General features: G+C 42.9%; 2 protein-coding genes across 5 annotated transcripts in view; one reads left to right on the top strand and one right to left on the bottom strand.

The window, feature by feature from the left end:
- The window catches only part of URB1 (URB1 ribosome biogenesis homolog), a 52,515-nt gene extending 51,471 nt beyond the window's left edge, over positions 1-1,044 (bottom strand). The window contains exons 1-2 of the mRNA XM_057410159.1: positions 868-1,044; positions 425-564 (exon numbers count right to left, since the gene is read on the bottom strand). Of these exons, the coding sequence (XP_057266142.1) occupies positions 425-564; positions 868-997 (270 nt within the window). The 5' untranslated portion in view covers positions 998-1,044. The remainder of the gene's footprint in view (positions 1-424; positions 565-867) is intronic.
- Positions 1,045-11,134: 10,090 nt separating this feature from the next.
- Positions 11,135-27,645, top strand: part of EVA1C (eva-1 homolog C) — a 40,236-nt gene continuing 23,725 nt past the window's right edge. For 3 of the 4 annotated variants that reach the window (XM_057410155.1, XM_057410154.1, XM_057410153.1), the window contains exons 1-2: positions 11,135-11,409; positions 26,567-26,763. In XM_057410155.1, coding sequence (XP_057266138.1) covers positions 11,283-11,409; positions 26,567-26,763 — 324 coding nt within the window. In that variant the 5' untranslated portion in view covers positions 11,135-11,282. The remainder of the gene's footprint in view (positions 11,410-26,566; positions 26,764-27,645) is intronic. The other variant, XM_057410157.1, reaches the window with a different exon arrangement.

Here is a 27,645-nt window from a genome sequence, read left to right as displayed (position 1 = left end):
AACACTATCCAATTTTATGTTGTAAGCAGATTTAAGTTAATAATGCTGCACCAGTATTCACAGTGAAAAGTGTTAATTTTCTACTTCCTTCATCATATTCTCATGAGGAAAACTGTCTCCAGCGCAGATGAGAAAAATTAGGCCAACTCCACTGGCAGCTTTCTAGAAATACCGATGTATCAGGGAGATGTCTAGTTACCTAAAAACAATTACTTTCACTGAACTATTTTCTTCTTTTGTTTGCTTGACTGCTCTGTTGACCCCCTTACTTCATAAATGGTCTTTTGACATGAAGAACCATAGCAGCTTAATTTTGGCTAGACTTACCAGGTATGCATATCATTAAACCCAGGACATCTCTGCACTGAAAATGATATTTCCCACTTGATCAATGCTCCTGCCACTATGACCATGGCCAACTTACTTCACTTTCAGGCTTTCTTTCTCCATCCATAAGTTTGAATATTTCAGCACACTCCATGGAAATTTTGATGTATCCCTCCACAACATCATATATATCAGGAGATGGGAGCGTCTTAGCCACGGAGATGAAGGTCTCCAAACCTGCAATGGGAAAGTTTCATTGGGGGAGCCAGCGTGTGGCACGCTGCATGCCAACCCTCAGGGCCCGGACACCAGGGCTCTACTGCCCCGGACCAACACGTGCCCAGGGTATAGCAACAGCAGCCGTCATCCCCATCATCGCCATCCCCATCATCGTGGTCGTCCCCACGACGTCGCTCTAGGGCCAGGATAAGTCTCCGGGCTCCCCGGGTAGCCGCTCCAGCCCCTGCTGCGCCGGCGGCGCACGCCTTCACCTCACGATCGCACCGCCCGGCCCGCCGGCCGCCCCCACCAGCCCCTCACCCTTCACGGCGGTGGTGGGGTCGCGCAGCAGCGCCTTGAAGCGGGTGCCGTTGAACTCTTCCTCCTGGCGACAGGCCCGCTTGGCCGCCGGCGGGTCGGCCGCGCGCACGCCACTGCGCTTCACCGCCATAGCACAGCCACCCCGCCGCGAGGGCCGCCCCGGAAGCGGCCGTGGCTGCGGAGCCGCGCCCCGGCAGGAAGCGGCGGTGGGAGCGGCCGCCTCAGCGCTTCCCCAGGCTGTGGCCCTGCCGCTGCCTCTGGCCGCCGGCTCGGAGGAGGGAGAGCTACGCTTGTCCCGCGGTCAGCAGCCGAAGTCCGGCTGCAGTGTGTCAAGGGCAGCCTTCCCAGCCCCTGCCGGCCCAGGGCCCATCTGTCGCTATGAGATTTACCGCCTCAGCCTCAGCGGCCTTGCGGCTCTTAGGGCGGCAGCTGCCTAGTAGCGCTGCTTTCTAGGCTCCCCTTTGGAATTCCTCTCCACTGGCGGGGCAGTAGGTTTGTGAGGCGGCCGTGGGCGCTTGGCCTCTGATGTCTGCCGATGGACCCGACCCTGTCGTACATGGCATTTGGCCCTTCGGTGGCCTCTATGGGGCATTCAGTCCCCTGGGGTGAAAAGCAAAGGCACATAGTACATCTGCGTGCATAAAAGCATGAGCTACCCTATCTGCATGCTCGGGGATGTATTTGGTTGTCAGAGCAATCAGTGCCCGAGCTGACAATAAAAAGAGTCAAAAATAGTTACACCTGTTGTTTCTTTCCACTTCTCTATCAGGACGCATCCGTCACCTGATCTGAAGTGCAGCCACACGGTCCCTACTGGTACTGCTGAGGGGTGAAAGATGGGTAGAGTATGGGGGCTTGGAAGGTGAACCTCCAGCACCTTGTGGTAGTCTCCTATCCATGAATGCTCACAAGGCCAAGCAGTTTTTTGTGTCCCTTGGCATCACAGTTTCACAGAACTGCAGATGTATGCAGTCCTGAAGCAAGGAGACCCAAACTCCGGTGTGGAAGGGGAAAACAGCGTGCCAAGAAGCACGGAGAGACCTTCTTCACATACTAGGGAAAGGGCAATGACTGTCGTTTGCAAAAGCAATAGTCACAAATTGCTTTCCAATTAACAAGCTGTGTTTCCATCGCATTTTTAAATCTGTCTTGTTAAAATGTCTTAAATAAACACTAACAATTACAAACAAATAATGAGACATTATACAAGCGTACTGGTTGCCTGTCAGCCTGTGAAACACATTGCTCAAGGTGGACAAGCATACCGTTCTCTAGACTTAAATTGAAACCAGACATTTTGCTTTCAGCAAGAGTTATTCCAGGAGAAGCACAGTGATAAGGAGGAATGGAAAAAGTCTTGTTCCAATAAACTGTTAGATATGAAACACCAACAGCTGAAACAGTAGTAGAAGATAAAGGAGATTGTTACATTAAGTCAGTTAAGAAAAAATTAAAATCAAGTTAGAGGTCTACCTAAAATGGACTCTTTTTCTTATTTACAAATAAAGCAACATTAATACTTTTTTTTTTTTTTTTTTAACAAAATCCTGTTTAAAAAAGTGATCCAGAAGAGGGCAACATTAACAGTCATTCTAAGATTTAGGGTAGATACATGCTTTAATGTTCATGGAAGATGCTGTGATATTGTGAGAACAGATGGCGGAGTAAAATAAAAGAAGGTAAAGTTGGAAGGCACAAAAGGGTAAAATAAAAGGAATAGTTGAGACTGGGGAGAAAGGGAAACATGAAAATATAAATTGTTAGATACTATGTACAAGGGCTTTTTTAAAGTAACTTACAAGAACAAGGCTAAAAAGCATCTCATTGCTGCTAGTTACATCATATTTAAATCTGTGCTAACCATTCATGATATTTCCAGAAATACTTAAATTTTAACTCAGTAGATTTCAATTAGTTTTCTGCTTGTTTTGATGGCAGCTTCATTTTGGAATTCACCGTATTATAGTAAATTCTATGCAAAGGCATGGACTGTGCATTTCTTCCATAAGACGTTATTGATGGCTTGTTCTGGATGATGGGAATCCTTTGTTTCAATCTTACAGTTTTCTTAAAAATTAATTGAAGGTAGCAGATATACCAATACATTTGCAATTCCAGAAATTGGGGGGCATATAATATAGAAAGTAAATAACATTCTCAAAAGGAAGTTGTTGTGGTTTTGAGGGAATGAAAATGAAAAGCAAAAAAAAAAAAGATTTTACACAGATTTTAAAAGGCTTAAAGCACTCATACTGATATCTTCCATGTAAAAGTCATAGTTGTCAGTATCACAAAATCACAGAATGGTTGAGGTTGGAAGGGACCACTAGAGGACACCTAGTCCGACCTCCCTGTTCAAGCAGGGCCACCTTAGGTTCTCAAGCCTGATCACTATCATCACACCATATTTTATAGAATATCTGGTATAAAAATATTACTGTAAAATTCTGGTGAAAATTATTTTTATTTCAACTTTAAATTCAATTATTCTCTCCCCTTGCTGTCTGAGTAGCTGTCTGTCATAGGCTTTAATGAGGATGGTGAGGAAGACCATTCCACTTCAAGTTAGATTACTTCCATGTTCTTGCCATAATTTACTTTGATGCCTATGTTCTTTCCTTTCTTTATTATATCTATGAAACTTTTCCTCCCCCAAGTCTGTTTTTTGGCAAGCTTTATTCATGGAGACCCAATCAAAAAAAGAGACATCAAGCTCAGACAAAGTCTATGTGCTCTGTTGTGCCTACATGTTTGACAGATGTAAGCAGTGAATGAGTCAAGTATTAATTTCTGAGCTGCCCAGTTTTCAGTAGATTGAAATATACTTCTGTGATTCTTGCCAGGTGAACATATAATCATATCCAAGATACACAATGCCCTTCGGCATTTGCAGGTCTGAAAAACAATTCCCAGTCCCTTGCATGAACCTTAGCTCTTGCCTTGTTCAGTGTACAGTTCCAGATATAAAACTAATTGAGCTAAGTGACCCTTTCCTACATCAGCCATAATCTGACCTCTGAAGTCTTTACTGGCTTGAACAGTATCTGAAGTAACAATCCCCAGCCCTGCAGTCCTGCCTAATTTGCCTTTACATCTCTGACTTGAACCTCATTCTTCTCTCTCTAGGATCCTCACTCATGCAATCCTGAAGACAAAATCTCTTTTGGCAGATTAGGCCACTTCTTACCCAATAGCTTTATTAAGGTCTGTCTCTTGATTTCAGCCATAAACACTTTTATCCTACTCACCCAGCCCGTATCTCTAGCCTTTGGCTACCTCAATGATACTTGATATGCCAGCCCTCAAGCTTAAGTCTGTTGATACAACAGAACAACCTTGTTCCCCAGCCATGCTTTGGTGACCCTTTCCAAACAGCCTGATCTCCTGGCCTGCAACCTCACGCTACGGATAAGCAACTATCCCTATGGAAGGATAGCTGTACACCTCTGTTCAGGTACAGGTCTATCAGCAGGCCATGCTAATCCCAGACCAGACCAGTCTAGACTTGACCTTTAAAACCACTGATTGGTTTAGTGGAGCTCCTGCCAGTTACAGTACCATTGTACTACTATTGCTTTCATTTGGTGGTATCACTTAGTGGCCACACATGACCTGTGACGCCCTACTCCACATGAATTTTGCTCCAGAGCATGCAGGAAATGCACTTGTTTCTTATAATACTTTTTTCATTTGGTGGTAATTAATTTTATTATAATTATACAAAGTATTCAGAGGGACTGAACTTCCATCAAAACCCACATCTTTAAAACTGCTGTTCTCAGTGTTCTTCTTTCATGGTTTACAGAATTATTTCACAGAAAAGTTTCCTTCAGTTTTTTTCAATATTTCAAGTTCCTGTGTGAGATACAGCTGTTTATCAAACCTTTACGGTTTCCAGCCTTTGACACCTGAAGCATGGGATCACAGAGGCAGAGAGGATGGATGCTACCAAGAGACAGGGTAAGTGTCAGGACTGCTTCCTCAACACAGCTTCACAAGTCAGGAATATTGCCACCACAGCCCAGTTATCACTTCTTTGCCATGACATGTCCAGAGATGCCTTGTGCCCATCCTCCCACCATCCTTGCCCTGATCAGCCTAGTGCCAGCTCACACATTTGGAGACAGAAACACTGAACTCCATAAGTTTAAGAACAAGGCATCTGGGTGATGCACAAGAATGGTGCATGGACTCGGGAGCTGAGAGTAGGGGAGGCTGTGCTGAGGCAATAACCCTGATGAAACTGCCCTGCAATGCCAGTGCTGGTTTGGCATAAACAGTTACAGCAATTTAGTAAAACCACAACTTTTTTTGCTCTTGATGCTGAAAAACAAAACCATCCTTCTTTGTCGTCCCCCTCCAGTCCCTTAATTATTTCAGCTGGAGAAGCCCTTCTCTGAGTAGCTAAAGGAGTACATTTTAAAACCTGGCTACGGATAGTTTATCTTCCCTACCATTACACTAGAGCCCTATCAATATCAAAGGACCTAACTTGCCTGCAGCATCAGCAGTATGAACATGCATTAGCACAAGGGTTTTGAGCCAGAGCACAGCATGAGTCGGGAATCAGGCTGCTTGCCCAGATGCTGAAGATGGATGGAAAGATTGTAAAAGGGAAGAGGACAGAAGAGCAGGAAAGTAGTGATCAGGCTGGGAAGAGCTAGAGGAGGTATAAGCTGAAAGTAGCTATGGGTATCTACTTGTGATAAACTGAATAAACCCTTTAGTTCAATGTACAGAACAGGACCTTTGGCACTATGGATAGTTACATCCAGAGGTGGAAAAAGGGTATCTTCCGTGTGTACTGAAATCCTTCCCACCTTGTATACATAGAAAAATCTTCAACCATCATCAAGCCTGAGTTAGTTTAACATAGTCATTGAGCATCTCTTCAGAATTTGCCATGTAACACTTACAGTTCTGAGAGGAAGAGCAAGCACTTAGAAACAATGCAATATTATTTTCAAATTTTGTAATTTGCTTTGAATTTCAGAGTCCTCAGTTTGAATTAGTGTGAGGTCTGGATTTCAAAACTATTAACTGTCACTGACTAGATACTGATACAGGCTACTCTTACCTGAAACACTTCCAGTTTTGCATGGCATTGCATACCTAACTTCAGAGACCTTGAGACCTGATTTTCCAAGGCTTTTGGAAAAGCCACCACTTTCTGAGTGCTTTGACATCGATTCTGTGGCTTTAAAAAGCTGCTCTCTTCAATTTCCAGTACACAAAATCATTAGTCATTTTGGAAAATCTTAGCTTAAATACATATTAAAAGAGAAAGTGACAACAATGAGCCAAAAGGCATGCTCATAAACCCATAATAAGGCACTTTCACAAGTAAACAGGCTGAATTCCAAGACTGTGGTCCACCCAGCAGCTCTGTCCTAATGTCCTTCCTAAACTGAGAGGCAAGACACATCATCTTTTCCAGTCTATCTTTGAAGATTCATGTCAGGAAGTGAGCAGGGATGACTTTATGTGTTTTAAGAGGGCACAAATAACAAAGCCAGAACCTTTTTCTTGGTGCATTTGTTCTTCCTCTACATTTTTTTCTCTTGTTTCCAGCAGTAATCTCTGTAAAATGGGACATGCCTCTCACTTCATGTCTATACAAGTGCCCAGGTGTACTGCTAGAATAAATAATCCGTATACAGAAGAGGTGCCAGTAAGACAGGCAGCATTCAGGAGGATGCGTAGTGCTGACCTTTCTGCTGTGTGTGGTGAGGAAGCTGGAATGAGATTTCATTCAGAGGGAAAGAAATGTGAGGAGATTGGTTTTACAAATTTCATATGTTAGTTACATTTTATTTCTTTTTTTGTGGTCAGGGTCTCTATGACGTTAGAACTGACTATGCGGGAAACAGCATATGAACACATAAATTGATAGCTAACATTCTCTCTGAAGTGAGTCAAAAAAGGCACAAAATAGAAAATGTTAGCCCTCCTTCTAATATTAGCCCTACTTCTGGGTGAAGTACTGTACTCTGTATTCATTCAGACTTCTGCTTACATGCATGAGAATGTTTCCTAACTACAGCTTGCAGAATTTGTCCTCTCAAGTTCAAATTACTGCGCACTTGAAGATCTTGTTAGAACTTAAAATCTGTAGTGCCCCGTGAGAACTCAAAACATCCAAAACACACTTAGAGTTGAAAAAACACAAGAGAGGCTTCTTTACCACTATCTTCATTCTTGTATCCATAGAAATAGAGGTTGAGTTGGGAAAAAACGTGCTGTTATTTTAAATAATCACCATATAGTGATTGCTGTAAAGCGTGTGCTTTGTTTGAACTGGTCTGACACCATTTCCATAGAAACAGAGAGAGGATAGCAGCTCACTTGTTTGAACTGTCTTGTGGATTTCATCTATGTCAGAATGCAGGAATATAAAGCATTTTAAAATGTGGGAAAAGCCTGGTGGTTTGTACTTAGATTTTATCCTTTTTTTATTCCCCAAAGCCAAAGAGAACATTAGTGAACTTCTTGCAAACTTTATTCTGGGAGAAGAGAACAAAAATGACATATATCAACTTCCAGTACATTTATTGGGGTGAAAAGAGGAGAACAGCAGTAGCAGGTATAATGGGGTGATGTGTGTGTGTGTATATATATATGTGTGTGTGAATAAGTATTTCCAAGTTATATATTTCTGATAATTTTTGTTACTCTGCTATAGATCTTGTGGGGTTTTTTTACTAAAACTGAAAATGTTAGGCCATCTAACTCAACTGTTTTATTTCACACAGCTCGTTTATTTACTAACTGATAGCATTAATTTCATTTGAATTCCCATACAGTAAGCCATGATATGAGTTTCAAATTGCAGTTTGGCTGAAGTTCAGAGAAAAATGAATAATGCAGAGAAAAAGGAAATTAAGAACTCAGATTACGTCTTTGCTCTTGCAAAGCTTCCATGCAACAACGCAGTTCCTGCATTTTTGACACTGTGAAATGATTTTTCTCTGCAGATTCAAGAGAGAATAAATATTTTTCTCCCCAAGTTCTAAAGAGGCATGGTATCTACCTGGATTCTAATTTATAGGCTTTCATTCTTTCTTTGGGGAAAAAAAAATTAATCTCATTCCTTGTGTTGCTTATAAGGAAAGACCGAGAGATTCTGTAATTCTACATGCTGAACATGTCTGGATTAGTTATATTGTCTTCCAGCTACTGAACATTGCCAGCTTATAGAAGCTGCTTTCAAGGCTATGGCAAAGAAACACATTCTGCGTATCAGGATAAATAGTACTGTCTCCCTTCCTACCTTTGTATTTTACACCACTGTCTCTAAGTTTACTATTTAAGCACTATCAATAGCAAGGAATAACAGGGATTGCCAGAACTGTTACAGAGTTTAGGTTAATGTTGAATAGCAAAGTAATCCCCACTGGAAAAAAAGGAAAAAAAGAAAAAATGAGAGAAAAAGAGAAAAAACGGTCAATGCCATTTTAACAAAAGCATGTCTTCAGTATCTGTTGGCTGCAGCATTCGTAAGTTGTTCTCCTCCATAGGAAGGTTTCCCTAAAAGGCTACCTACACATAGGAGCACTCAGCTGCCTCTCATGTTGTTACTCAACCCTCACTGCTTCACCTCTCTGGAGGTTACCGACAACATTTTCAACCTCTCCCAGTTCAGTCATTCTACTTGAAAACTGGCTTTGCCTTTGGGTTATACGTGCACAGTGCCAAAAGCATTCCAGGTTCATTCCTGCACCACTGGATGGTCTTTTTCTTGCAGCACCACAGGGCTAGAAAAAGCAACGTTATCTCATTGGAAAGAAAAGATTCACAAGTTCTTCAGTAGGCAAACAGCCCTGCAGAATTTTCTGATTCAAAGGCTTTCAAGCATGAGAACAGGATATTTCTCAGTGGTTTTGACATCTTATACATTCTTTTGCATTGAATGTGTGCTTGTCACAGATGCACTATCTACTCATAGTCACATATAGACTGAGTCGCCATCATTGACATCTATCTTCCAGGGATTAATGAGCAGTACAGAGAGGAGGAGGTGGAACACATCCTGTTAGAGCTATAGCAGGTAGCCTGGATATGAGATATTTCTCCATTGACTGTATAGGGAATGAGGGTCTGGCATCCTGAAGTCATACATCTGACTGCACTCACTTGAAGTTATGGTATAGAATCACAGAATGGCTTGGGTTGGAAGGAACCCTGAAGGTCATATAGTTCCAGGCACCCTGCCATAGGCAGAGACACCCTCCACTAGATCAGGTTGCTCAAAGCCCCTCTGACATCGTAGATACGTAGTTATGAACATGGCAGGTATGAAATTAGCGTAGACAAGTGAGTTCACTGTACTCATCAAAACACCTTTCTAGAAGATACATGCATGTCCCCCAAATGCTTTCTTTTACTCCATAAGGGGTAAAAAAATCTGTGCTACTTGTAACATTCCCCTGGCATTCATTTCTACTTTCAGTGGAACTGACCTATGACAGCAAGTGTCAGATTAAATGACCAGGTATGCCAAGATCAAGGGAAAAAATTGGAGAAGTAGGCAGAAGACTCCTACAAGTCTCCTTCCAGTGCTACAGCCAGAAGGCATGGTGTAACCGATTCAGTTCAGGGCAAACACTGTCCTTGTCAGCAGCCAGAAGGAAAAGCTTCACACACCTGGCAAAGTTACTGTTTGCTCTACTCATCCGTGTTTGCAGTCGTAGATGCTTGCTTGAGCTAATCCATTTTATTGTGTTATTTCGGCATCTTTGATCCCATTTATCTGAGTTCAGGAAAACTTAATGGAATGTCCCTGACCTCAAGCAGGTTCATGTGAAAGCTGGTTTACTTTTATCTGCCCAAGACTGAGGAAGCATGACTATAACGTTTGTGTTATCCAGTTGTTGTTCTGTGTGTGAGGAGGGAGAGGAAAGAAAAGTGGATTCAGACTCAAACATGAAATTCAAGCTGGCCAAAGTTCAGTGTAACCTCCAGAAAGAGGTGCCAAAGTTTGGAAATTCAAATGTGGATGTGATCCAGCTTCAGTTGGAGCAGGAAGAGATTTAACAGAATTAGTTTGGTTCCATCATCTCTCACCTACTTCTGGTTTTTTTTTTTTTTTCAGGAGGAGGATCAGTGTGAACATGCATGCCAGGGTGTAAACAGCTAGATGTTCTTGCCTACCCTCTTTATACCCAAGCACAACACTGGGGCAGAAGATGTTTTCATGCCCCATTTCCAGTGTTGCTTCTACGCTCTGTCCTGATGGCAGCTCTTAAAGGCACTAGGAAATGAGTGTCCTGATTTATTCTCTTTAGTTCCTCCAGTACCTTAAAAGGAGCTCCAAACTGCATTTGAAGGTGGCTGTAAAGCAGGTTGCAATGACAATCTGTTTGAACTTCTCAGTGGTTTACTTTTCAGTCTTACGAAAGATTTCAGGGAACAACCTGAACTCCTGTGAAGTAACTTCACTATGTTCTGTCACTTTGCAATCAAAGCTTTAAGCAAGCCTACACACTTTAAACTCAGCTATGATGAACTACATGAGTCTTAAAGCTAAGGGCTGCGATAAGACGTTGTCAGGGAACAACATGAGGAGAGGAAGCACAGAAAGGGAAAGTTTCTTTTGCAACGTGGAAGAGACAGTGCCATTTCTTACCACAGCTGTTGCCCACCGAAATCCCTCATCCAGAGCTCCTTCCAGGCATGGCTGTCAGTTGGGTTTCTCCCGAAGACCTGTGAGCCAGTGCCTAAGGACAGGAGCCGGGCTGGAGCGGCAGAGCTGGCAGGGTCCGGCAGACGCGACAAGGAGGACTGAAGAAGGGAAAGCAGCGAAGGAGTTGCGCTGCGGGGACGGGGAGCGATGGGGAGAATCTTACACCTGGCTTGGAAAAAATGCAAGCAGGGAAATGCTGTCACAAGTCGGTGACAGTCCTTCAACCATTGCCAAGTAGGAATAAGGGTGGGGGAAATAAGTTAAAAATAAAGCCCTTCTCACGGCGCGTGAAGACGAGATCGTGCCCCTTCGCCAAGAGGGAGGTGCCGGGACCTCGAACTGCCCGGAGAGGGGTGGAGAGAGCCGGGGGAGGGCGGGAGAGGTGCAGCCGGGTCTGACTCAGCCCGGCCCGCACGATGTGCGCTGAGGGCAGTGCCAGGCACGGCGCCGCCGAGAAGCCTCTTCCCTTCCCCTTCCCCACCGCCCTCGCGGGCTCCCCTGCGGCGGCGACGCGCCTCCCGCGGACCCACGCCGGCCGGGACCCCTTCCAGCCGCGGCCTCGGGCAAGGCCGCTCCGCCCTCCTCCTCCTCCTCCCGCGCCCCGCCGCCGGTGCTGCCCCTCGGCGGAGGGCGCCCTGCGGGCCGGCGGTGGCGGTCCCGCCAGCCGGGACCGGCTCCATCATGTGAGGCGGCGGGCCTGCCCCCCCCGCCCCGAGCTGCCCTCAGCCGCACCATGAGGGACGGGGATGCGGGGCAGCACCCACGACGGAGACAGGTAGAGCCCGGGCGGCTCCTCCCCCTCCTCTCCTGTGTGATCCTCGTGTGCAGCGCCGAGGTGGCGGCGCTCGCCGACTTCTCAGGTACGGGGCGGGCAGCGGGAGGGCCGGGACCGACTAACGGTCACCCGGGACGCGGTGGCCGGCGCGGGAGACGGGAGGGGCGCGGCGGGGTGGGCAGGAGGAGGGCACCTGCGTCCCCACCGCCGACCCCCCGTATCACCTCGGGAAGGGAGCCCTCGTATCCCGGCACCCCCCGGCGTGAGGCGCACCCCGTACCCTCGAACGGCACCCCCAGCACCCTCGAACGGCACCCCCAGCAGCCCCTCGTACCCCGGACTAGCGCCGACAGTGTCCGCGGCGGGAGGCTGCCTGCCGCCTGCGCTCGGACCCCGCCCGACACTGCTCGGAAAGCTGCGTATTGACCGGCGAGCTGCAGGCACGTCTTGTCCCAGGGCCGGGACACGGGCCTGCACCCATGGGAGCACGGGCGCATGATTCAGATGTGCCGCGGCCGTGGCTCCGTGTGAAGGAGGGGAGGAAGGAAGAGTGGGGGTGAGGTATTTCAGAGAGGTCCGGTGGGAAGGGACTCGAAGAGTTGGACTGCCAGGTTCTTGTCAGCTGCGCGGTGGAAAGCGGTGCGTGAACAGGCCAGGGCCTGACCAAAAGTGCGTGGCGTGGAAGTCCCTGGAAAGATTCCCACTTTCTCCTGGAGACTTGGAGTCGAGCCCTGAGCGAGCAGTCCTTAACTCCGGTAGCGAACAAATAATGCTGCGCTTCTCTCCGCTGGGAGAGCGTTTCGCCTTAGTAGCGCTGTGATGGTGAGAGTCACTTCAAAGTGAGCAGAGGCAGGAGCTGTCATTTGGAAATCAAGGAGGTGATCCCTGCAAGGGTGCTGTGTCGGTGCAAAATGACGTGGCTGTCGAAACTGGAAAAATGTCCTTGTTTTCACTAGAACAAAGAAGCAGGTTTTATTTTCTGTTTGAGAAATCTGAGCTTTTGTGACTTGTCTTGTGTGCGAGGGCATCTCACTGCTGTTAGGAAGTTGCTTATAAGAGTGGTTTCACTCCTTTCTGTATCTCACAGTAAGCACAGCATATACCTGGCAGTTGCAAGCTTAAGGAGTTGCCCCTAGGGCAGAAAGCAAACGTTACCCTTAACGAGCAGGGCAGAACTTTCCAAAAGCCAGTTGAGTGCACCGGAACAAAGTTAGCATATAATAGTCCAAATGTGTTGTTACCCATATTCATACAGTTCATGTTAACACAGTTCAAACTGTTGGTGGGGGTTCTGTGAAAACCCTTTTCTCAGCCATAAGAAAATACTGTTTGTGATTTTATTATTGTGTCCCGAGTCTATAAGCCTGAACATTTCCAAGCAAGCAAACACCAAACATAAAGACCAGGATTATATACTTGAATAAACTAAGTTTCTCTTACTAGATTCCTTTTACATGCATAGGGCTTTTAAATGTTTGCTGTCTCATTCTTTGGTGACTTTTTGGCTTAACTACTGGCTTGTACGTGTTAGTTTTGGAATCATATGGCAGTTCTCCACAAGAAAATAAAAAGTTCAAATTTTCCCTTTCAAACAGCCGCTGAGTTAAAAAATATCCCTCTAGTTTATCTAAGAAAGTTCCTCTCACAAAAGTCTATTCACTTTTCAAACGAAGTTATTTAGATAAGGTTATCCAAGGTATGTTTCAGAAGTGCAGCTGTATTCAGTATTCATTGTGCTCTGAACTTTCCAAATAGGTAGAATGACCAAGGCAAAATGTTTGTCTCACCCCAGAGATCAGTATTAAAAGTGCCATGCAGAGAATTCCATCAATAAGATGTAGAAAATAAAATCAAATTCCAAAATTATTGCCAGATTGGGAAGTTTCCAGCCTGAACAAATTCTGCTCCCTTTTTCTTTTTACTTTTAACATGGGGATCTAATCCAGAATAACAGGAAAGACTACACAGAGAAGTTTTTGACTACTTCTGAAGTAGGTGCTGTGGGCCAGGGCTGTCAGAAGATGACACCCTGCAGTTCCGTTCCCAGTCTGATTAATACCTGTTAGAGAATTACAAGCTCTGTAAGAGCAGCTTCAAGCTGAACTTCTAGAGTTGCTGAATTCCCTTATTTGCTCCCCTCCTTAGCAGGAACAGCGACTTGATTTTCATAAGCTCTGTTGAATTTACGTGAAAACAAATCTGCCCTGTTTAAAGGGGCGGCACCGAGCAGTTTACAAGGTGCAAGCAGCTCCTCGGGGATTATCCTGATGGATGAGGAGCGGGGAGCTGGCTCCCCCTGCTTTACCCACCACCTGCATTTTGTGTCTTCTGGAAGGGATCAGGTCTAACCCTGCCCTTCTGAGGGTGAAGCTTCCAGGGGGCAGGTTATAGGTTTCCACGTGCAGTCCGTACCATAGCAAATGAAACAGATCTGCACCTTGAATGTGTTTGGCATGATTTGATCAGGTTCTGGGAATTTGGGAATGCACAGACAATTGGAAGGATAGTTGCTTAAATTTTCTCTGCTTTTCACAGATTTTAGGCTCAGATTATTAGGTGCATACTTTTTTGGGTCATTGTCTTTTCTGCTCTCTGTGTTTCCAGCATCAGATCTCTACCTCAGCAGCCCAAGCTCTGTTCTCTCCTTCTCCCCCCACTCTCCCCACTCTGACAACTTTCTATAATCACTTCCCAGACTGTCAGATTGCAACAAGGGCGCATGTAATCTTTATTGTTCTCTTCAGGTGGATATTAAATTGTGCTAGCTATTCTAACCTTCTCAGAGTCCATTTGTTAATCACAAGACCTAGCTGCTTGCCTGTAACAACACAAAGGTGACCCCTCTTGGGGTGTCATGTTTTTGGCAAGGGGAGCAGGGAACAGTATATATTGATAATGAAGGTTTGGGGTTTGGTGTGGGGTTTTCTTTTTTTGTTGTTTTGTTTTCTTTTTTAATGTTTGACTTGTATTTATTTCCCCATTTATAAAACTGTGGTAATTTTTTATGGATCACTTCGCAGAAGCAGTACAGTGTTTATCCTCCCTTTTCATAAAAGAGAGGTTGGCAGCTCTGGCTGTGAGTAGAATCTCTTAATTTGGTTATTGCAGGTCAGTTGCTATTGTGGTTTTGTTATTACTCTTGCTCTTACAGGATATAGAGCTGCAGATTCTTGTTCTCATATGTTTCTCAGTCTGGCTTTTAACTATGATTAAAAAAATGTTGGTATGGCATTTCTTAATTTCTTTTTGGTCCCGTTTCCCCCCCCCCCCCCCCTTTTTTTTGGAGACATTTCTTCACTGTGCAATAACATTTTATGACTTGATGTGGGAATTGGTATTTTCTAGGGAGAAAAAATTTCAGAAACAAGACTCCAGCACCAGTTCTAAATTGAACTATGAGAAGCACTCAGGGGCAGTAAGCAAAATTAGTTTCTCCTTTAAATAACAGGAGATCTTGGAAGTAAAGTAATGTTGATACGCATAATACTTAAAGAGCTGCATAATCTATTATTGTCTTAACAGTTTGGTGGCAACAAAGAGCATATTTATTAATTGCATTGGTTATTGGAGGTGGAGGTTTGCTCTGAGATCTGCCGTCCTCTGTGATTCGTTTTTAAAAGTGGCATCCAAGCTTTTATTCCCAAATTTGAAACTGAAAGGTGAAGGTTTGGAAGAAAAGAGACATTTGATCCGCAGTCCTTTCCTTAGATCTTCATGCATATTGGTTGACCCTGTAGCTAGGAAGTTTTCTTCCCCTGATGCCAACTCTTCAAGACACATCTAAAATAACTTTTCACCAAAATATTTATTCATGTCCACAGTTTCATCCCTACTTAGCACTTGTCCTCACACTGTTTTTCTCAGTGATCACTTGCAGCTTTCCCATTTCAGATCAGGTCCCAGTCCAGGTGACTGAAGCCTGCTGTGAATTTTGTTAATTCTCTCATCTCTGGGCGCTAAAATCCTAAATACTCTGGGCTCCCAAGGGACTGTCAGAAGTGAAGAGGGACACTTTTTTGTGCCAAATCAGGCCACATGACAGCTGTTTCCTCACAGCTCCTCTGTGTTCAAGAGCTGGTTCCCAAAATGGGCAAAATAAGGAGCTGGCAAAACCACCGAACTTATATACTATACTTAATTTATATACTACACATATATACTATACCTATATACCTGTGCTGGTGCTATAGAAAGCTCATCTGTCTGCTCCACTGCTGCTGAGGGAAAGTTGGTTTTGCTGGGGATGGTGGCATTTGCTGGGGAGTGTATACCTTCCCAACAGCAGGAGTCACTGCTCCTGTGTCTCACCCCCCTGCCCTCCTTGCTAGCAATGGGAAAAGTGCTCAGCTCTCCCCTCGTCCCTCTCTGTCCTAGCTCTGATCCTTCTCCCACTTTTTCCCCATCTGCTGTGAAAGTGAACTGACCTCTTATCCATCGAGGAACAAATTCCTTCTCTCTGGCAACACTGAAGAACACCCAATCACCTTTTTTTTTTTTTTTTATGCCACTTTCTTCCTCCTTTTCTCCATGCTACTTGGAGTTTAGGCTTTCTGCTTGAACTGACCTCCTTTGCTCACTTCATCAGTCAATATCTCCCTTTCTTTGCCTTAGTCCCAGCCAGGTTTTCTGGGCAGCTTTTAAGAAACGTGGCTGTAACCGAAGATCAAAAATGAAGTAGCTGTGTGATTGCATAACTGGCTGAAGAACGACTTTGTGGATGTGAACAGAGAAAGCAGTCGCTGCTTAGGTAGAACTTTTTAATCTTTGTCTGCTGGTGTCAACTTTTCTTTCTTTTCTCAGAACAGTTCAGACAGAACTAAACACTGCTTTAACTCCATAGACTTGCTCTTCTAACCCAGCATCAGAAAACAAATGGATCTAATAAAAAAGCAAACCAGTTCACCCAAGAAACATAATCTGATCCTGTGGCCTTTCTGCATTAAAAGTTTCCATTAAGTTCTGTGGCATTCACCCATCCCAGATTCCCCCAGGCAAAAGGAAAGCAAACAAATGCTTTAAGCAAATGCTTTGTTTGTAATAATGTGGCAGGATCAATCATGACCAACCGCAGTGATGCAGAGGTTTTTTTTATTGGTTTTGTGTTGGCCAGATAAAATCCTGTATAATTTTCTTGAGTCAGTTCTGTTGACTCACCGTGGGAAGTGGAGCTTGACCAGGATATTTAAAGAGGTGTTAAAAGGAGTGATGTCAATGATGCATCATCTTGATACTGCCTTGTAGAACTCAAATGAAAATTTTGGTTGCTTTGTTTAAAGAAAACCATTTCATTTTAGAAACATGTTTCATTTTAGTAGTATGTGAATTAAATCTCAAAGTCTGGTTTAAAGTTTCTCAAAGTGGAGTGAGTTTGGATCTGGGATTTGTTCTGTGGAGCAAAGAGGTGTGTGTCAGAAATGACAGTTTAGATCATGATGCTGAGATCCAAGATTTTGTTTCAGGCCTGTCTCTGCACTTCTTTCTGTTTTCTGAGGGCACATAGTTTATGAAATCCCCTTTTAGATGTGGATTTTGCCTAATATTCTTAAATCCACTAATGAGATTTAATCATCCTTGTTAGAGAAGTAAAAGTTCTGGTCCTGTTAAGTTCCTACACATTTTGTGAGCATAAGCAGCTAGGCCCTACTAGCATCCCCCAGAAAGGATACTGTTCCTAAAGCTCTCCCAAAGTGAGTTAAAGCATAGTGTGATGCTCCTACAACAACAGATGTTATGAAATTCAGACATGAGACAAAACCCTGTAGGAAATCTACCTTCCTAAGCTCCACTGCTTAGAGACCAACATGTTTGAGTCTGTCTTTCAGATTCTTACACCTTTGGGGCAGGAACTCTCTTTGCTCTCACTGTGCAAATTGCTGGTACCTGACACATCATATGTTATTTTTATTCAAAATAAATGCCAGGGATTAGCTTCTGCCTGCCTTCCTATTCCATCTGCTGCTGATCCCCTTGTTAGTAAGAAAGAGCTTTCAGACAGTCTCAGCTTTATTAAAGAAAGGGTTACAGACCTGTTTCAAATAAATACTCAGATTTTGATGGAAGTGTCCCCAGACAGAGAAAGCACTGTCTGACCAGTCACCAGTTATCAGAATTCTGTCATCTGCCAACCATAATCTACAATTAAAGTGGAAATATTTTGCAATATTACCAAACAAAGAGAAAATAGTGTCTTAAAGGGAACTGAAGAGCAGAAGGAGGCGAGGTTGCGCCTTATTTGTTCAGCATTGGTGAGTCATTTCATCTGAATTTCTATGCATTTTAGGAGTTTTGTTTCAAAGGTCTATTGTGTGGCTTCTGGCAACAAATTAAATACCAGTGATATTTGGCTCTTAATTTAGAATTAATTTTAAAACATCACTCATAAGACCTGATTGAAAGCCTGTGGTCGCTGGAGAGATTCCCTAGGACTTCACTGGGCTTTGGATAAGGGTCTCAACCCACAAGTACTGTTTATTTTTCTTCATTGTGTTTGTTCTTGGATGGGAAGACAAGCATTAATTTTTCAGAATAATTTTGCCTTTTTGACTTTTCATTTCTTCAGGCTAAAACTGAGTTGGAGACAATGAAATGTTGTAAAGAAACCCATCAGGCTAGGAGGGCATTTTTTGCTTTTCTGGCTTGGACTTGCTGTACTATAAGACATCACAACAGTGTAGGTCTGTGAGCTGCCAGAGGATGGACTTAGTGATTCAGTAAGCAAATTCCCTGATCTCTATCTGATATTTTGAGTGTCACATATAAACGGGTGTACAAAAATTGCAGAATTTTAGTTAGAGTTCTGTTTGCAAAACAAAACCTGTATTTTGTTTTCTGAGGAGCTGGCAATGAGCAGATCTTATGGCAGTGAACCCTCTCAGGTTTGCATAGGCATTCAAGTTCATAAATCCAGGTTTTCAAAGAAATATTTTCCTGTAGTGCCTGAGCTTCTTCTCCTCACAGTGTTTGGGAAGATTGTAACTTTGCTTTCTCTTGGGCATAATGATTCACACATTCTGTCTCCAGAAGCAGTTTCTGCCCGCTGAGCCTTTCTCTTGTTACTTCTTGTTAATGGCACTAGAAGAGGCTACTCTGTCTCCAATCAAAAGCAGCATTTTTTGCCAAGGGCAAAAGAAAGCCTTGCAGTCTCCCTTAACAGTGTTGTACCTCTTGTGAGCATCTTAGGATACGAGGGAGAAAGTCTTCCTTTTCTACTGTAATAGATCCATATTAAGTCCCAGGACAAGTGTTTGTCCCCATGGCTTTATGAGAGAAGTATAACTGACTATAGCATGGAGTTCACTACAGACCAGAATCCTTGGGGATTAGTAATAGTTTGCCTCTTCCTAGCACAAGAGGAGAAGAAAGAAATAAAAAGAGAAAGTGAGAGAAAGGAAGTGCATGGGGATCTGTCTGATTTCTGAAGAAAGCCATTGAGATACAATGAAAATAAGCATCACTTCTAGGAGACAATACAGAGAAATATGAAACTGTAGATCTGAAGGAAACAGAGAAGAGCTGTGGGAGGATGTGAAAGACAGAATAGGCATCTGGTCTGCAAATGCAGGACTCATGGATTTTCCTGCTCTGCCAAAATTCAATTCACATAACTGCAAGTCCGAACCAAGTGGCATGGATATGAAGAGGTTTTGTGGTCCTGGAGAAACAACGCCCATTTGGTATAACCAGAAAGTTTCAGGGGATTTCTAGTTCTTGATGTATTGGTTTTGTTTTTCTAAGAAGAGCTCATGGCTTGGCTTCTTACATATGCTGCAGCTCACTGAATAGACCTTATTCACATACTAGAGTTTGAATGTGTTTTTACGCTCAATTATCTGCTCTTTACCTGGGTCCTTCCTCTGGCTTAAGTGCAACCAAGCTCCTTCTTAATTGCTCCGATTAAATCTTGCTTGGATGTAGTAGACAATGAGAAGTGGATTCAATAAGATGGTCGTGATCCACACTATGATCCAGAAGGCATGGCTATGAGGGAACAATTAAGACAATTTCCTTAGGAAAGCACACATGTTGATAAATCAGTTCTTAGAAAACCTAACTGATGTCTTCATCAATGATGCCTGCTTTGATTACTATACTATCCCAAAAGCATTGTCATGTTTAATTCAAACATTTTGTTGTTGAAGACTTCATCTGTCACTAACGCCAGTGAAAACAAATTGCTTCATTAGCAGCAGGCTGATTAGTTGTCCGGTATAAGAATAATGTTTCTTCAGTAGCCAGTTGACTTTCAGCATTAGTCAATTAGATTGAGTATGAAGTGATAGTTCTTACTTTGACCTGTCAACTCAGGCTTTAGCTTTCATGAAAATTGTAGGAACTTTATTTCTTTGAGCCCTGTGCCCCTCAGGTTTGAAACTGGCCACTGATAGTAAGAATTATTAGTTGAGTAAGAAAATGCCAGATGGACAGAGATCATGATCTCATAAGCTTCATCTCCTTCAAAAATGGTCAACTCAAAACTCTCGAGGACTGATTCTAAGAAAAGCAATAGCTTGGATGCTCTGAAACCAAACTACATATTTGGAATTGGAAAGTTGGGTGGTTTTATGGTCACTGGCTTATCAATGAAACTAGATTACCTCTAGTTTTTCTGAGATAACACCTATCGCCAAATCGAAAAGGTTTAGATAATCTAAAAACCACAGTGATTATACAAAAATTCTTTTCCTTGCATAGCAAACCATCTTTTCATGCCATCTCCTGCAGTCGAAGCAAACGGATGATGTTAGTAGGATGGTAGATACTTGTAAAGAGTATGAGTGTCAAGAGGAATAATGGGAAAAAGCACACTAAAAAACCCCTCAAGCAATAAAAGGAAATTAAGTCATATTAGTGACTATGCAAGAAAGCATATGTTAAGCAAGTATGGATTTTCATGTGTATCTGCTGGGTGAAGCTGTTACACTCATTTCTGAACAGTGAGCAGAATAAGCAATGGTTCTGCCTAAGGATATTTCTTACTGTTAAAAGACTGTGAGACCAAGTCTGGCTGGAATGACTCAGTATGCTTACAAGGCGCTTGAATGAAAAAGAATAAAATGATGGGGCAAGAAATAGTGGTGTGAATTTCAGAAACAATGTCTTCCCTGGGTCCTGTGTCAGGATTACTAATTCTCAAAAAGAGCTACCACAGAAACAGCTTGCAGACAGCCAAGGTAAGAGAATAAACACAATTACAAGAGGCAGATCGTTGCTTCTGTGGATGCAGCCAAATAGGTACTGTCGTATCTACGCATGGAGCCAAGCAGTGATTATGCAGAAACCCTGAACAGCGTGGTCTGTGCCGTAGCTACCTCTGAAGACCAGAGGGGGGTATGGCAGAGGGGATAGGGAGGAAACTTAGGGCTTAATTTCTCTTCAATGCTTCCTTCACAAACCAACAGAGAAAAAATTGCTGGAGAAGTACTGCAGCTGGATCCCAAATAACAGTAAATAGATTGATGCTTCTAATGGTGCTCGTAGTAGAGTTTATAAACAATTCTGTTATCACCACATGAGATCTCTTCCTTCAAACTTGCCAATCTTGCTTGTGTATTTTTAATGACTGTTGGCACAATTCTTCACGAAACTATGGGAGCTGATGTAGTTTTACCGAATGGATTAGCCTTCTGGGACTCCCACAGCAATATGTGTGCTATTTCAATCTATTTTGATCTAAAATGGAATTGTATGTCCTTAAAATGAGCCAGCAAATTGCTGTGCTAATTAAACTAGATTAAACGATGCACAGGAACTAATATTACTTAATCTGTATATGAAGGCCCTATTCTGAGAATCCTCATAGTCTGTGTGCTACTCAGCTTCAGGTTCTAAAAATATTACATTGCAAAGCTGCTGTCTTGCCAAAAAGACATTACATCAGTCAACACTGAGATTGCATTTAATATGTGCTAGGCATTAGACTCACAGCTTGCAATTCTGTTCTCCTTGATGCTTCCGTATGGTGACATTCATGCCAGAGCAGTGAGGCTGGGCAGAATGTACACATTTCTTTTTTACTCTAATGCTGACAACTGAAAAAGGCCTTGTGTTAGTGTCCTCCACCATAAGGAAAAAATGCAGTAAATCTAAGTACCCTGTACGGTCTTGTGCCATACGTGAGAGATGTAACACATCTCTTGGCTGACCACTTCCAGGCTTTTTGTAGTCATTTTTTTTTTATACTTTCTAAGTTCCCAGTTCTTCAATATTTTTAAAAGAAAGAAATATCTTTCTGGATTTTCATGCCTACAGGTTCATTGTATTATTGTTGCTATTCAAAGCAATAGCACCAGGAGCAAACGTTGAGTATAAAAACTAGAACATTTTAAAAGCTCTGTTTCACACAAAGAGTTCTCTATTTACAACCTTTACTCTCTTAGGCCAGTTACTTTTGCCTGTCATTGTTATTACAGTTTATCAGTCCTCCTTTGCAACAAGAAGTGATCAGTAAGGATTAAAGCTTTGTTCAGCTGCTCAGCCTCAGTGTTTTGCGTGTTTTTCTGGTGCTATGTTTCTTTATTTAAACTTCTTTGTCAACTCAGTGGATGCTGTGACTAATTTGGCTAATTCTGGAAGAAAGGATTACGCTTGGATTCTGCATTACTGTTTTGAGTCTCAGTAAAAAGTTACAATGAGTGAGTAGTCTGGGTTATGCAGACAGTTGGGTGGGATGGTACCTTCTGGCCTTCAAATCAGTGGGATCTGTTTGTTGCTGTATGATTCAGGCTTAACTTCTGAGCCAGTCCCTAACGTCTTGTACATCATTTTGTATGCAGAGCACCCCATACATTGCTTATGAATGGGTGTCTTGGATAAATGGGAAAGCTCCAAGTGGGGCTTTCACACAGAGACATAGAGATGTTACTGGGACACTGCAGTATTGCCAAGTTTTTCTAATTTAGGCAATTCTCACAGTAGCTGACTTCTTTTTTAAATAAAATTTCATATTGTTTTAAAGAAGAGTGACATTTATGATTTTTGAAGAAAGAGGAAATCTGTAGTCCTCACTGCAGAATAATGCTTGAAAAAGCGACTGCCATAGCTAAACACCACCTCCCCCTCCATCACCCAACAATGCAGAAAACAAAGAAAAAACCCCCCAACATTAGTTTCAAAACATTAAATCATCTAAGGAATTGTATAAGGGTCCTTTTAAGATTCTGTTTGCTCAGGGTAAGAAACCCCATAACTAACAGGTCTTCTGGTTTCCCTGTCCAGGTGTACACACAGCCATGGCCTCACTCCATCCAAGCTTGGGTGAACCATCATTGTACTGCAGCCTTCCCCATGCTCTAATTTCCAGGAGAAGGAAAACTCCTCATGTGCTGGCCAGAGATGAATTAGCAATTGTTTCCCTAGCACACAGGAGACCAGGATTTAGAGGTGTGCTGTAGCCCTGGCACAGCCTTTAGCTCTCAGATATTTAAGAATACCCAAGCAAACAAACAAAAAAAGGAACGATTTTTTCAGAATTCAAGCCTAACAGATATTGATTAATTAAACAAATAAAACCTAAGAGAATCTGCGCAACAAATAGTGCCCTGAGGTGTGGGTAGCCCAAGCAATGTGCTGGGCCAGTGCCTAAAAGTGACACAATCCTGCTGTCTGGTTTGGATGGTGACACAATCCTGCTGTCTATTTTGGATGACCTGATTTAATTGAGAGAAATGCAGAAAAGGAAGCATGCCTCAGAAAGAGTGACAGACCCATTCAACTGTTACAATGCCCTCTCTTCTGATAATCATGGCTGCTATTAATTGTACAGGTAAGAACGTATTTTTCCCTTAACCTTACATTGTTGTTCAGCTGAATTTGCTGCCTCAGAGGAAGTGTGTTTCTGTACAGAATCTGGTAAACAATATAGGGATACTTAAGGTCTGAAGAAGATGAAGCTTTCAACTAGGGTGACTACAAGTGCCCAGGAAAGGAGGGAAAGCAACTGTAAACTGCTCCCTCCTGTGCAAGCACCACGCCGGGACCAAGGTGAGAGGCAGTAACTCCTAAGAAAACTTTATTTGCTTGCTGAGCCAGGGCAGACAGCACCCCAGCACGTGAAGGAGGCCAACATGAGGAGAGGAAAGAACCTGGAGTTTTTCAGAGAAGAGCAAGAGGAAAATGTGTCTTTTTGAGTGGGAATTCTTTGTCAGCATTCTTTTGTGAGCGGCCCATTCAGCACCACTCTTCGCAAAGGGCTGACCACTCCCCTGTGTCTATGTAGCCTGTGTGTACAGTAATAAAAAATGCAGGTTTATGTGGCCTGCCATGTGAGACAAGCAGTTTAGACGCTAGTACGTCACCACTTTCTTATCAGAGAACATTAGGTTTCAGACGATTTCCATTACTATTTTTATCCTTTATTGTGTGCAAATACACAGGGATTTTAATAATAGCAGTAACTTTAAATGCTGCTTAGAAGGTCAGAGAGCATGATGTCTTATTTTCACCAGTCCACCCAATGCTATTTTTACAAGTGAACCATAATCGCTTGTACAGAATCAGAACAGAATTTTTATAAAGGCATTTTTTAAAGGATTGAATAGTTGCAATTGTTGAAGAAAGGTGCTTAGATACTGGATTAGGAATTTGCAGGATCAAAGTAGCAGTTAAGATGCCAGGGAACTCATCCAAATCACAACATAGCTGATATTCTTTAGGGAATACTGGGCTGTTTTGTATACAGCACTCTTGGCTCCAAGTAACTTAAAACCTGAAGAATTGAAATGATTACAAATATCGGGCTAAATCTTCCAAGGTGTTGAGTGCCCTCAACTCATGTTGGGCTGAATACTCTTTTACACTGTGGCCCTTTATGCTGTGAAGGCAATGTCAAAGGCATACAGTGGCAGTAAGTGCCACTGAAGGCCCCTTTACAGTATCGGCCTGTAGCAAAGTCACTTGGGTGCAATTGGGCATTCGGCCCATTTTCCTGACAACACTCAGCACCTTTGAGGTGCAGGCTGACAAAGGAGTGGCTCTGGCACGAAAGCTCTGTTATTTGTGATCTCAGTTACACAGACAATCTAGGGGATGGATTTGGTTTGGGGTTTTTTTGGTGGTGGTGGTTTGTCTTCTTCTCCTATTATTATCTAACCTATGAGAAGCGGTAGGGATTCCTGCTGGTCTGGTGCCTTGAGATCTAGACTGCAAATACAGGGCATGAAATTCACTCCATAACCTGATTTTAGTGCCAGTGCTCAGACTGAGTTCAGTGAGCTGAGGGACTCACCTTCATCTCTGATACACTAGAAGGTGCATCTGGCTGACTCCTGTCCTCTCTTGAGCTCTAGATGAGGAACAGTAACAACAATAGCAGAGCAGGTTTTCCCTTTCTGCAGACCCAGTAACTGATAGAGGAGCTGAATTCCCCTTCCACCTGCATAGCTGAAGCTTGAAATGATGCCAGACAACTGGAATACTTTATTTTCATATCATTCATGTGAATATTCAAATGTCCACTTAGAAACCTTTTTTGAAATTGCTCAGCTTTGGTGAAAGTTTTAAGAAGGGAAAAAAATGTGAAAAATAAATGGCATGAGCAAACTTTTTCAGTATTTTCTTTGAGAAAACTAGTTTTTGTTTTAGTGATACAAAAAGCTTGTCATTCTGGTTCTGATTCAGCCACCACAACAAGAAAATACAACTTGTTTTTTTTTCTCTGTTATACTAAACAGTAATAATTTTGCTGTCACCACAGTGGGGTAAGGAAGGTTTCTGAGGAGAAGATACTAGCTTTTGCCTTTAATTAGACCAATCATATGCTTGGAAAGGAGGCAAAGATAGGAAAATTATAATTCTTAAAAGCTATGTATGTAATGATGGTGTCAGTGTTAAAACTTCTCCAAATCTTGTATCAAACAATCTGTGGAAGCTCTTAGTGCTTTCTCCTTATTAATGTGTTTCATTTAGAGAACTTTGGGGTTTTTGATGTGAGTGTGGATCCACTTGGTGTTCTAGAAGTAGGGGACTGATTTTAAGGAGGATTACACAGAATTTAATATGTGTATAAGGAAACTATTCAAATATGGTTATTGTATGCACATTAATAAAAAGTTTGGCTAACAGCAGAGGAATTACAAAACAGATTTGCTTTGATAGTAGTATATTAAGTTGTCATAAAACTCATGGGGAAAAAAAGTGGATTTGACTATGATTTCCTTGTGTTTATGGATGAGAAAGGATATTGCTTCATTTGTAGAAGGGTGTTTTGTATCCTTTCACTCTCCTGTCCCTCACGCCTCTTCTTCCCCTTCACGCACAAACATTTCTACTTAAAGACAGATTTCAATCAAGCATGACAGAATGGTAGCAATATCAAAGCTTCGTAAGTATAGGTGAGGAAATTCTTTGAATTAAATTACCCCCAATAGTTTTCCATCACAGTGCCAATTTGTAATGGTCAAAGGCAGCAGCCTGCATGTTCCCATTGAAGTATTCTGCAGAACAGAGAGAAGGGCAGTAGAAGGTTAAATTTATAAATATTTGTGCTGGTAACAAAAATCTTGGCTAGAGACAATACAAATTAGATACAAATCAGGAAAACAGCTGTCATTAGTTCTGCTACTCATGGACTTACTAGAAGATGCAAATGGATGGTACAGCTGCATACAGATCCTACCTCTCCCTCTCCTGGTAACATCAACAAACGCTCCAGCAAATACATCATTCTGTGTCTTACTTCTTGGTTTCTGTCCAGCGCCTGTGGTGTCCAGCACTTACGAACCACCTTACCTCTGTTATCCTAGCATCTGATTTAGTGATACAGAGGGAATCGATCGCTTTTATCACTACTTGTGTGAAACACAACTGCCTAGGAGTGTTGCAGAAGTGCACAGCATCAGTTTAAGACAAGGTCTAAGGAATACCTTAGCCAGCTGGAATGCAGGAGTCTAGCCCACAAAGCCAAGTGATAGTCTGACTTCTGCAAACACGCCCTGGGATTGTTAGCAATCACAACTGGCAGGGGCTTGAGCCCATTTATTGTCTGTGTCATGACATCTCCGACAGTGCCACTGCTGGAGTACTGGTAAGGCTCTGACTCACTGCCATGCCACCTCTTGTTTCCCAGACCTGAGTGTTACTAGCATGTAAAGGTTGACCCATTCACAGAAGAACCATGTGGTGTGGCAGTGGGCCATATGTATAGCCTTGACTACAGTGCTCTTTCCAGAGACTGATTGTGGGTTTCTTGTTATCTAACAAGCTTGTCATTTCCTGTACTGGTTGTAACAGAGCTACATATTTTCTAGGTTACCTAACCAAACTTCTGCAAAATCATACTGCCTATGCCTGCGATGGGGAACATTTGAGTCTGCACTGTCCTCGGCATTCAACAATAAGTGTTCAGTCAGCATTTTACGGGCAAGACTACCACATGTGTAGTACTCAGGAGACTGAAACCAGGATAACAGAACCCATAAACTGTGTGGCACCCACTTCATTGCAGGTATTGCATGTTGTAAAGGTTCTTAATGCTCAGAATGCTTTTGACAATGTCCCTGCGGTGAGCTATGCTGGGTGAAAATGGCAGGTGTTCACAATATTGTATGAAATGACATCGTGTCTATGTCAGTTTACCATCAGAAGTATTACAACTGAAAGGGTTTGTCTGGCCAGCAGGATTTTACCATAGGATTGTGAAAGCTTTGTAGATTGCCTTCTATTTTGATGAGCCTTGCTTTGGAAACCCCATCCTCAGAGTTTCCTAAAAGAATCAATTCCCTTCTAATCAAGGGCTGGTCATGACTGAGCAGACTAGTCTTAATCCATCACACAGGCCCTCCTTATTGCCAGGAGAGGATACAAACATTGGAAGGAGCTGGGTTACAAACTGACGAATAAGATGGCATTCTTGGTGTTTGGCTTGTTCCGTGCCTTTTCACTTGCTGAAAAGGCACCATACAGCTAAACAGCATATCCTGAGCACTTTTGCAGATACCTGCATTTCTGTGAATCCATTATTTGATCAGTAATATCCTATGGTTTGTTTGCTGGGCCCACTTAAGTATAGCTTAAAATGATTTATACTTCATAAATTATTACTTTCTGCTTTGGAGACTTTTGTAACAAGGCTTAGAAGGTCTAACTTACATTGCTGTCAAAAGCTTGTTTCATCATACTGAAAATATCCAGTGTTAAGCCATATTCAGTAAAACATTACAAAAATGAGTAGTCAGAGGAATCTGAACATGTTCTGCTGGTGAAGCTGTTTTAAGTGCTCTACAGAAGCTTTGATGAAGCTTGCAACTTTTGTGCTTGCAGCCAACACATTGCTTCTTGACAATAGGGAATGTCTGTTCCCACCACTAGTGAGCTGAAGAGTTATACA

Source organism: Pezoporus wallicus, unplaced genomic scaffold (genome assembly GCF_028554395.1).
Source record: "Pezoporus wallicus isolate ANWC-B61680 ecotype Strahan unplaced genomic scaffold, APGP_CSIRO_Pwel_v1 contig_7011, whole genome shotgun sequence".
NCBI lineage: Eukaryota > Metazoa > Chordata > Aves > Psittaciformes > Psittacidae > Pezoporus > Pezoporus wallicus.
This window is presented reverse-complemented; position numbering and strand designations above follow the sequence as displayed.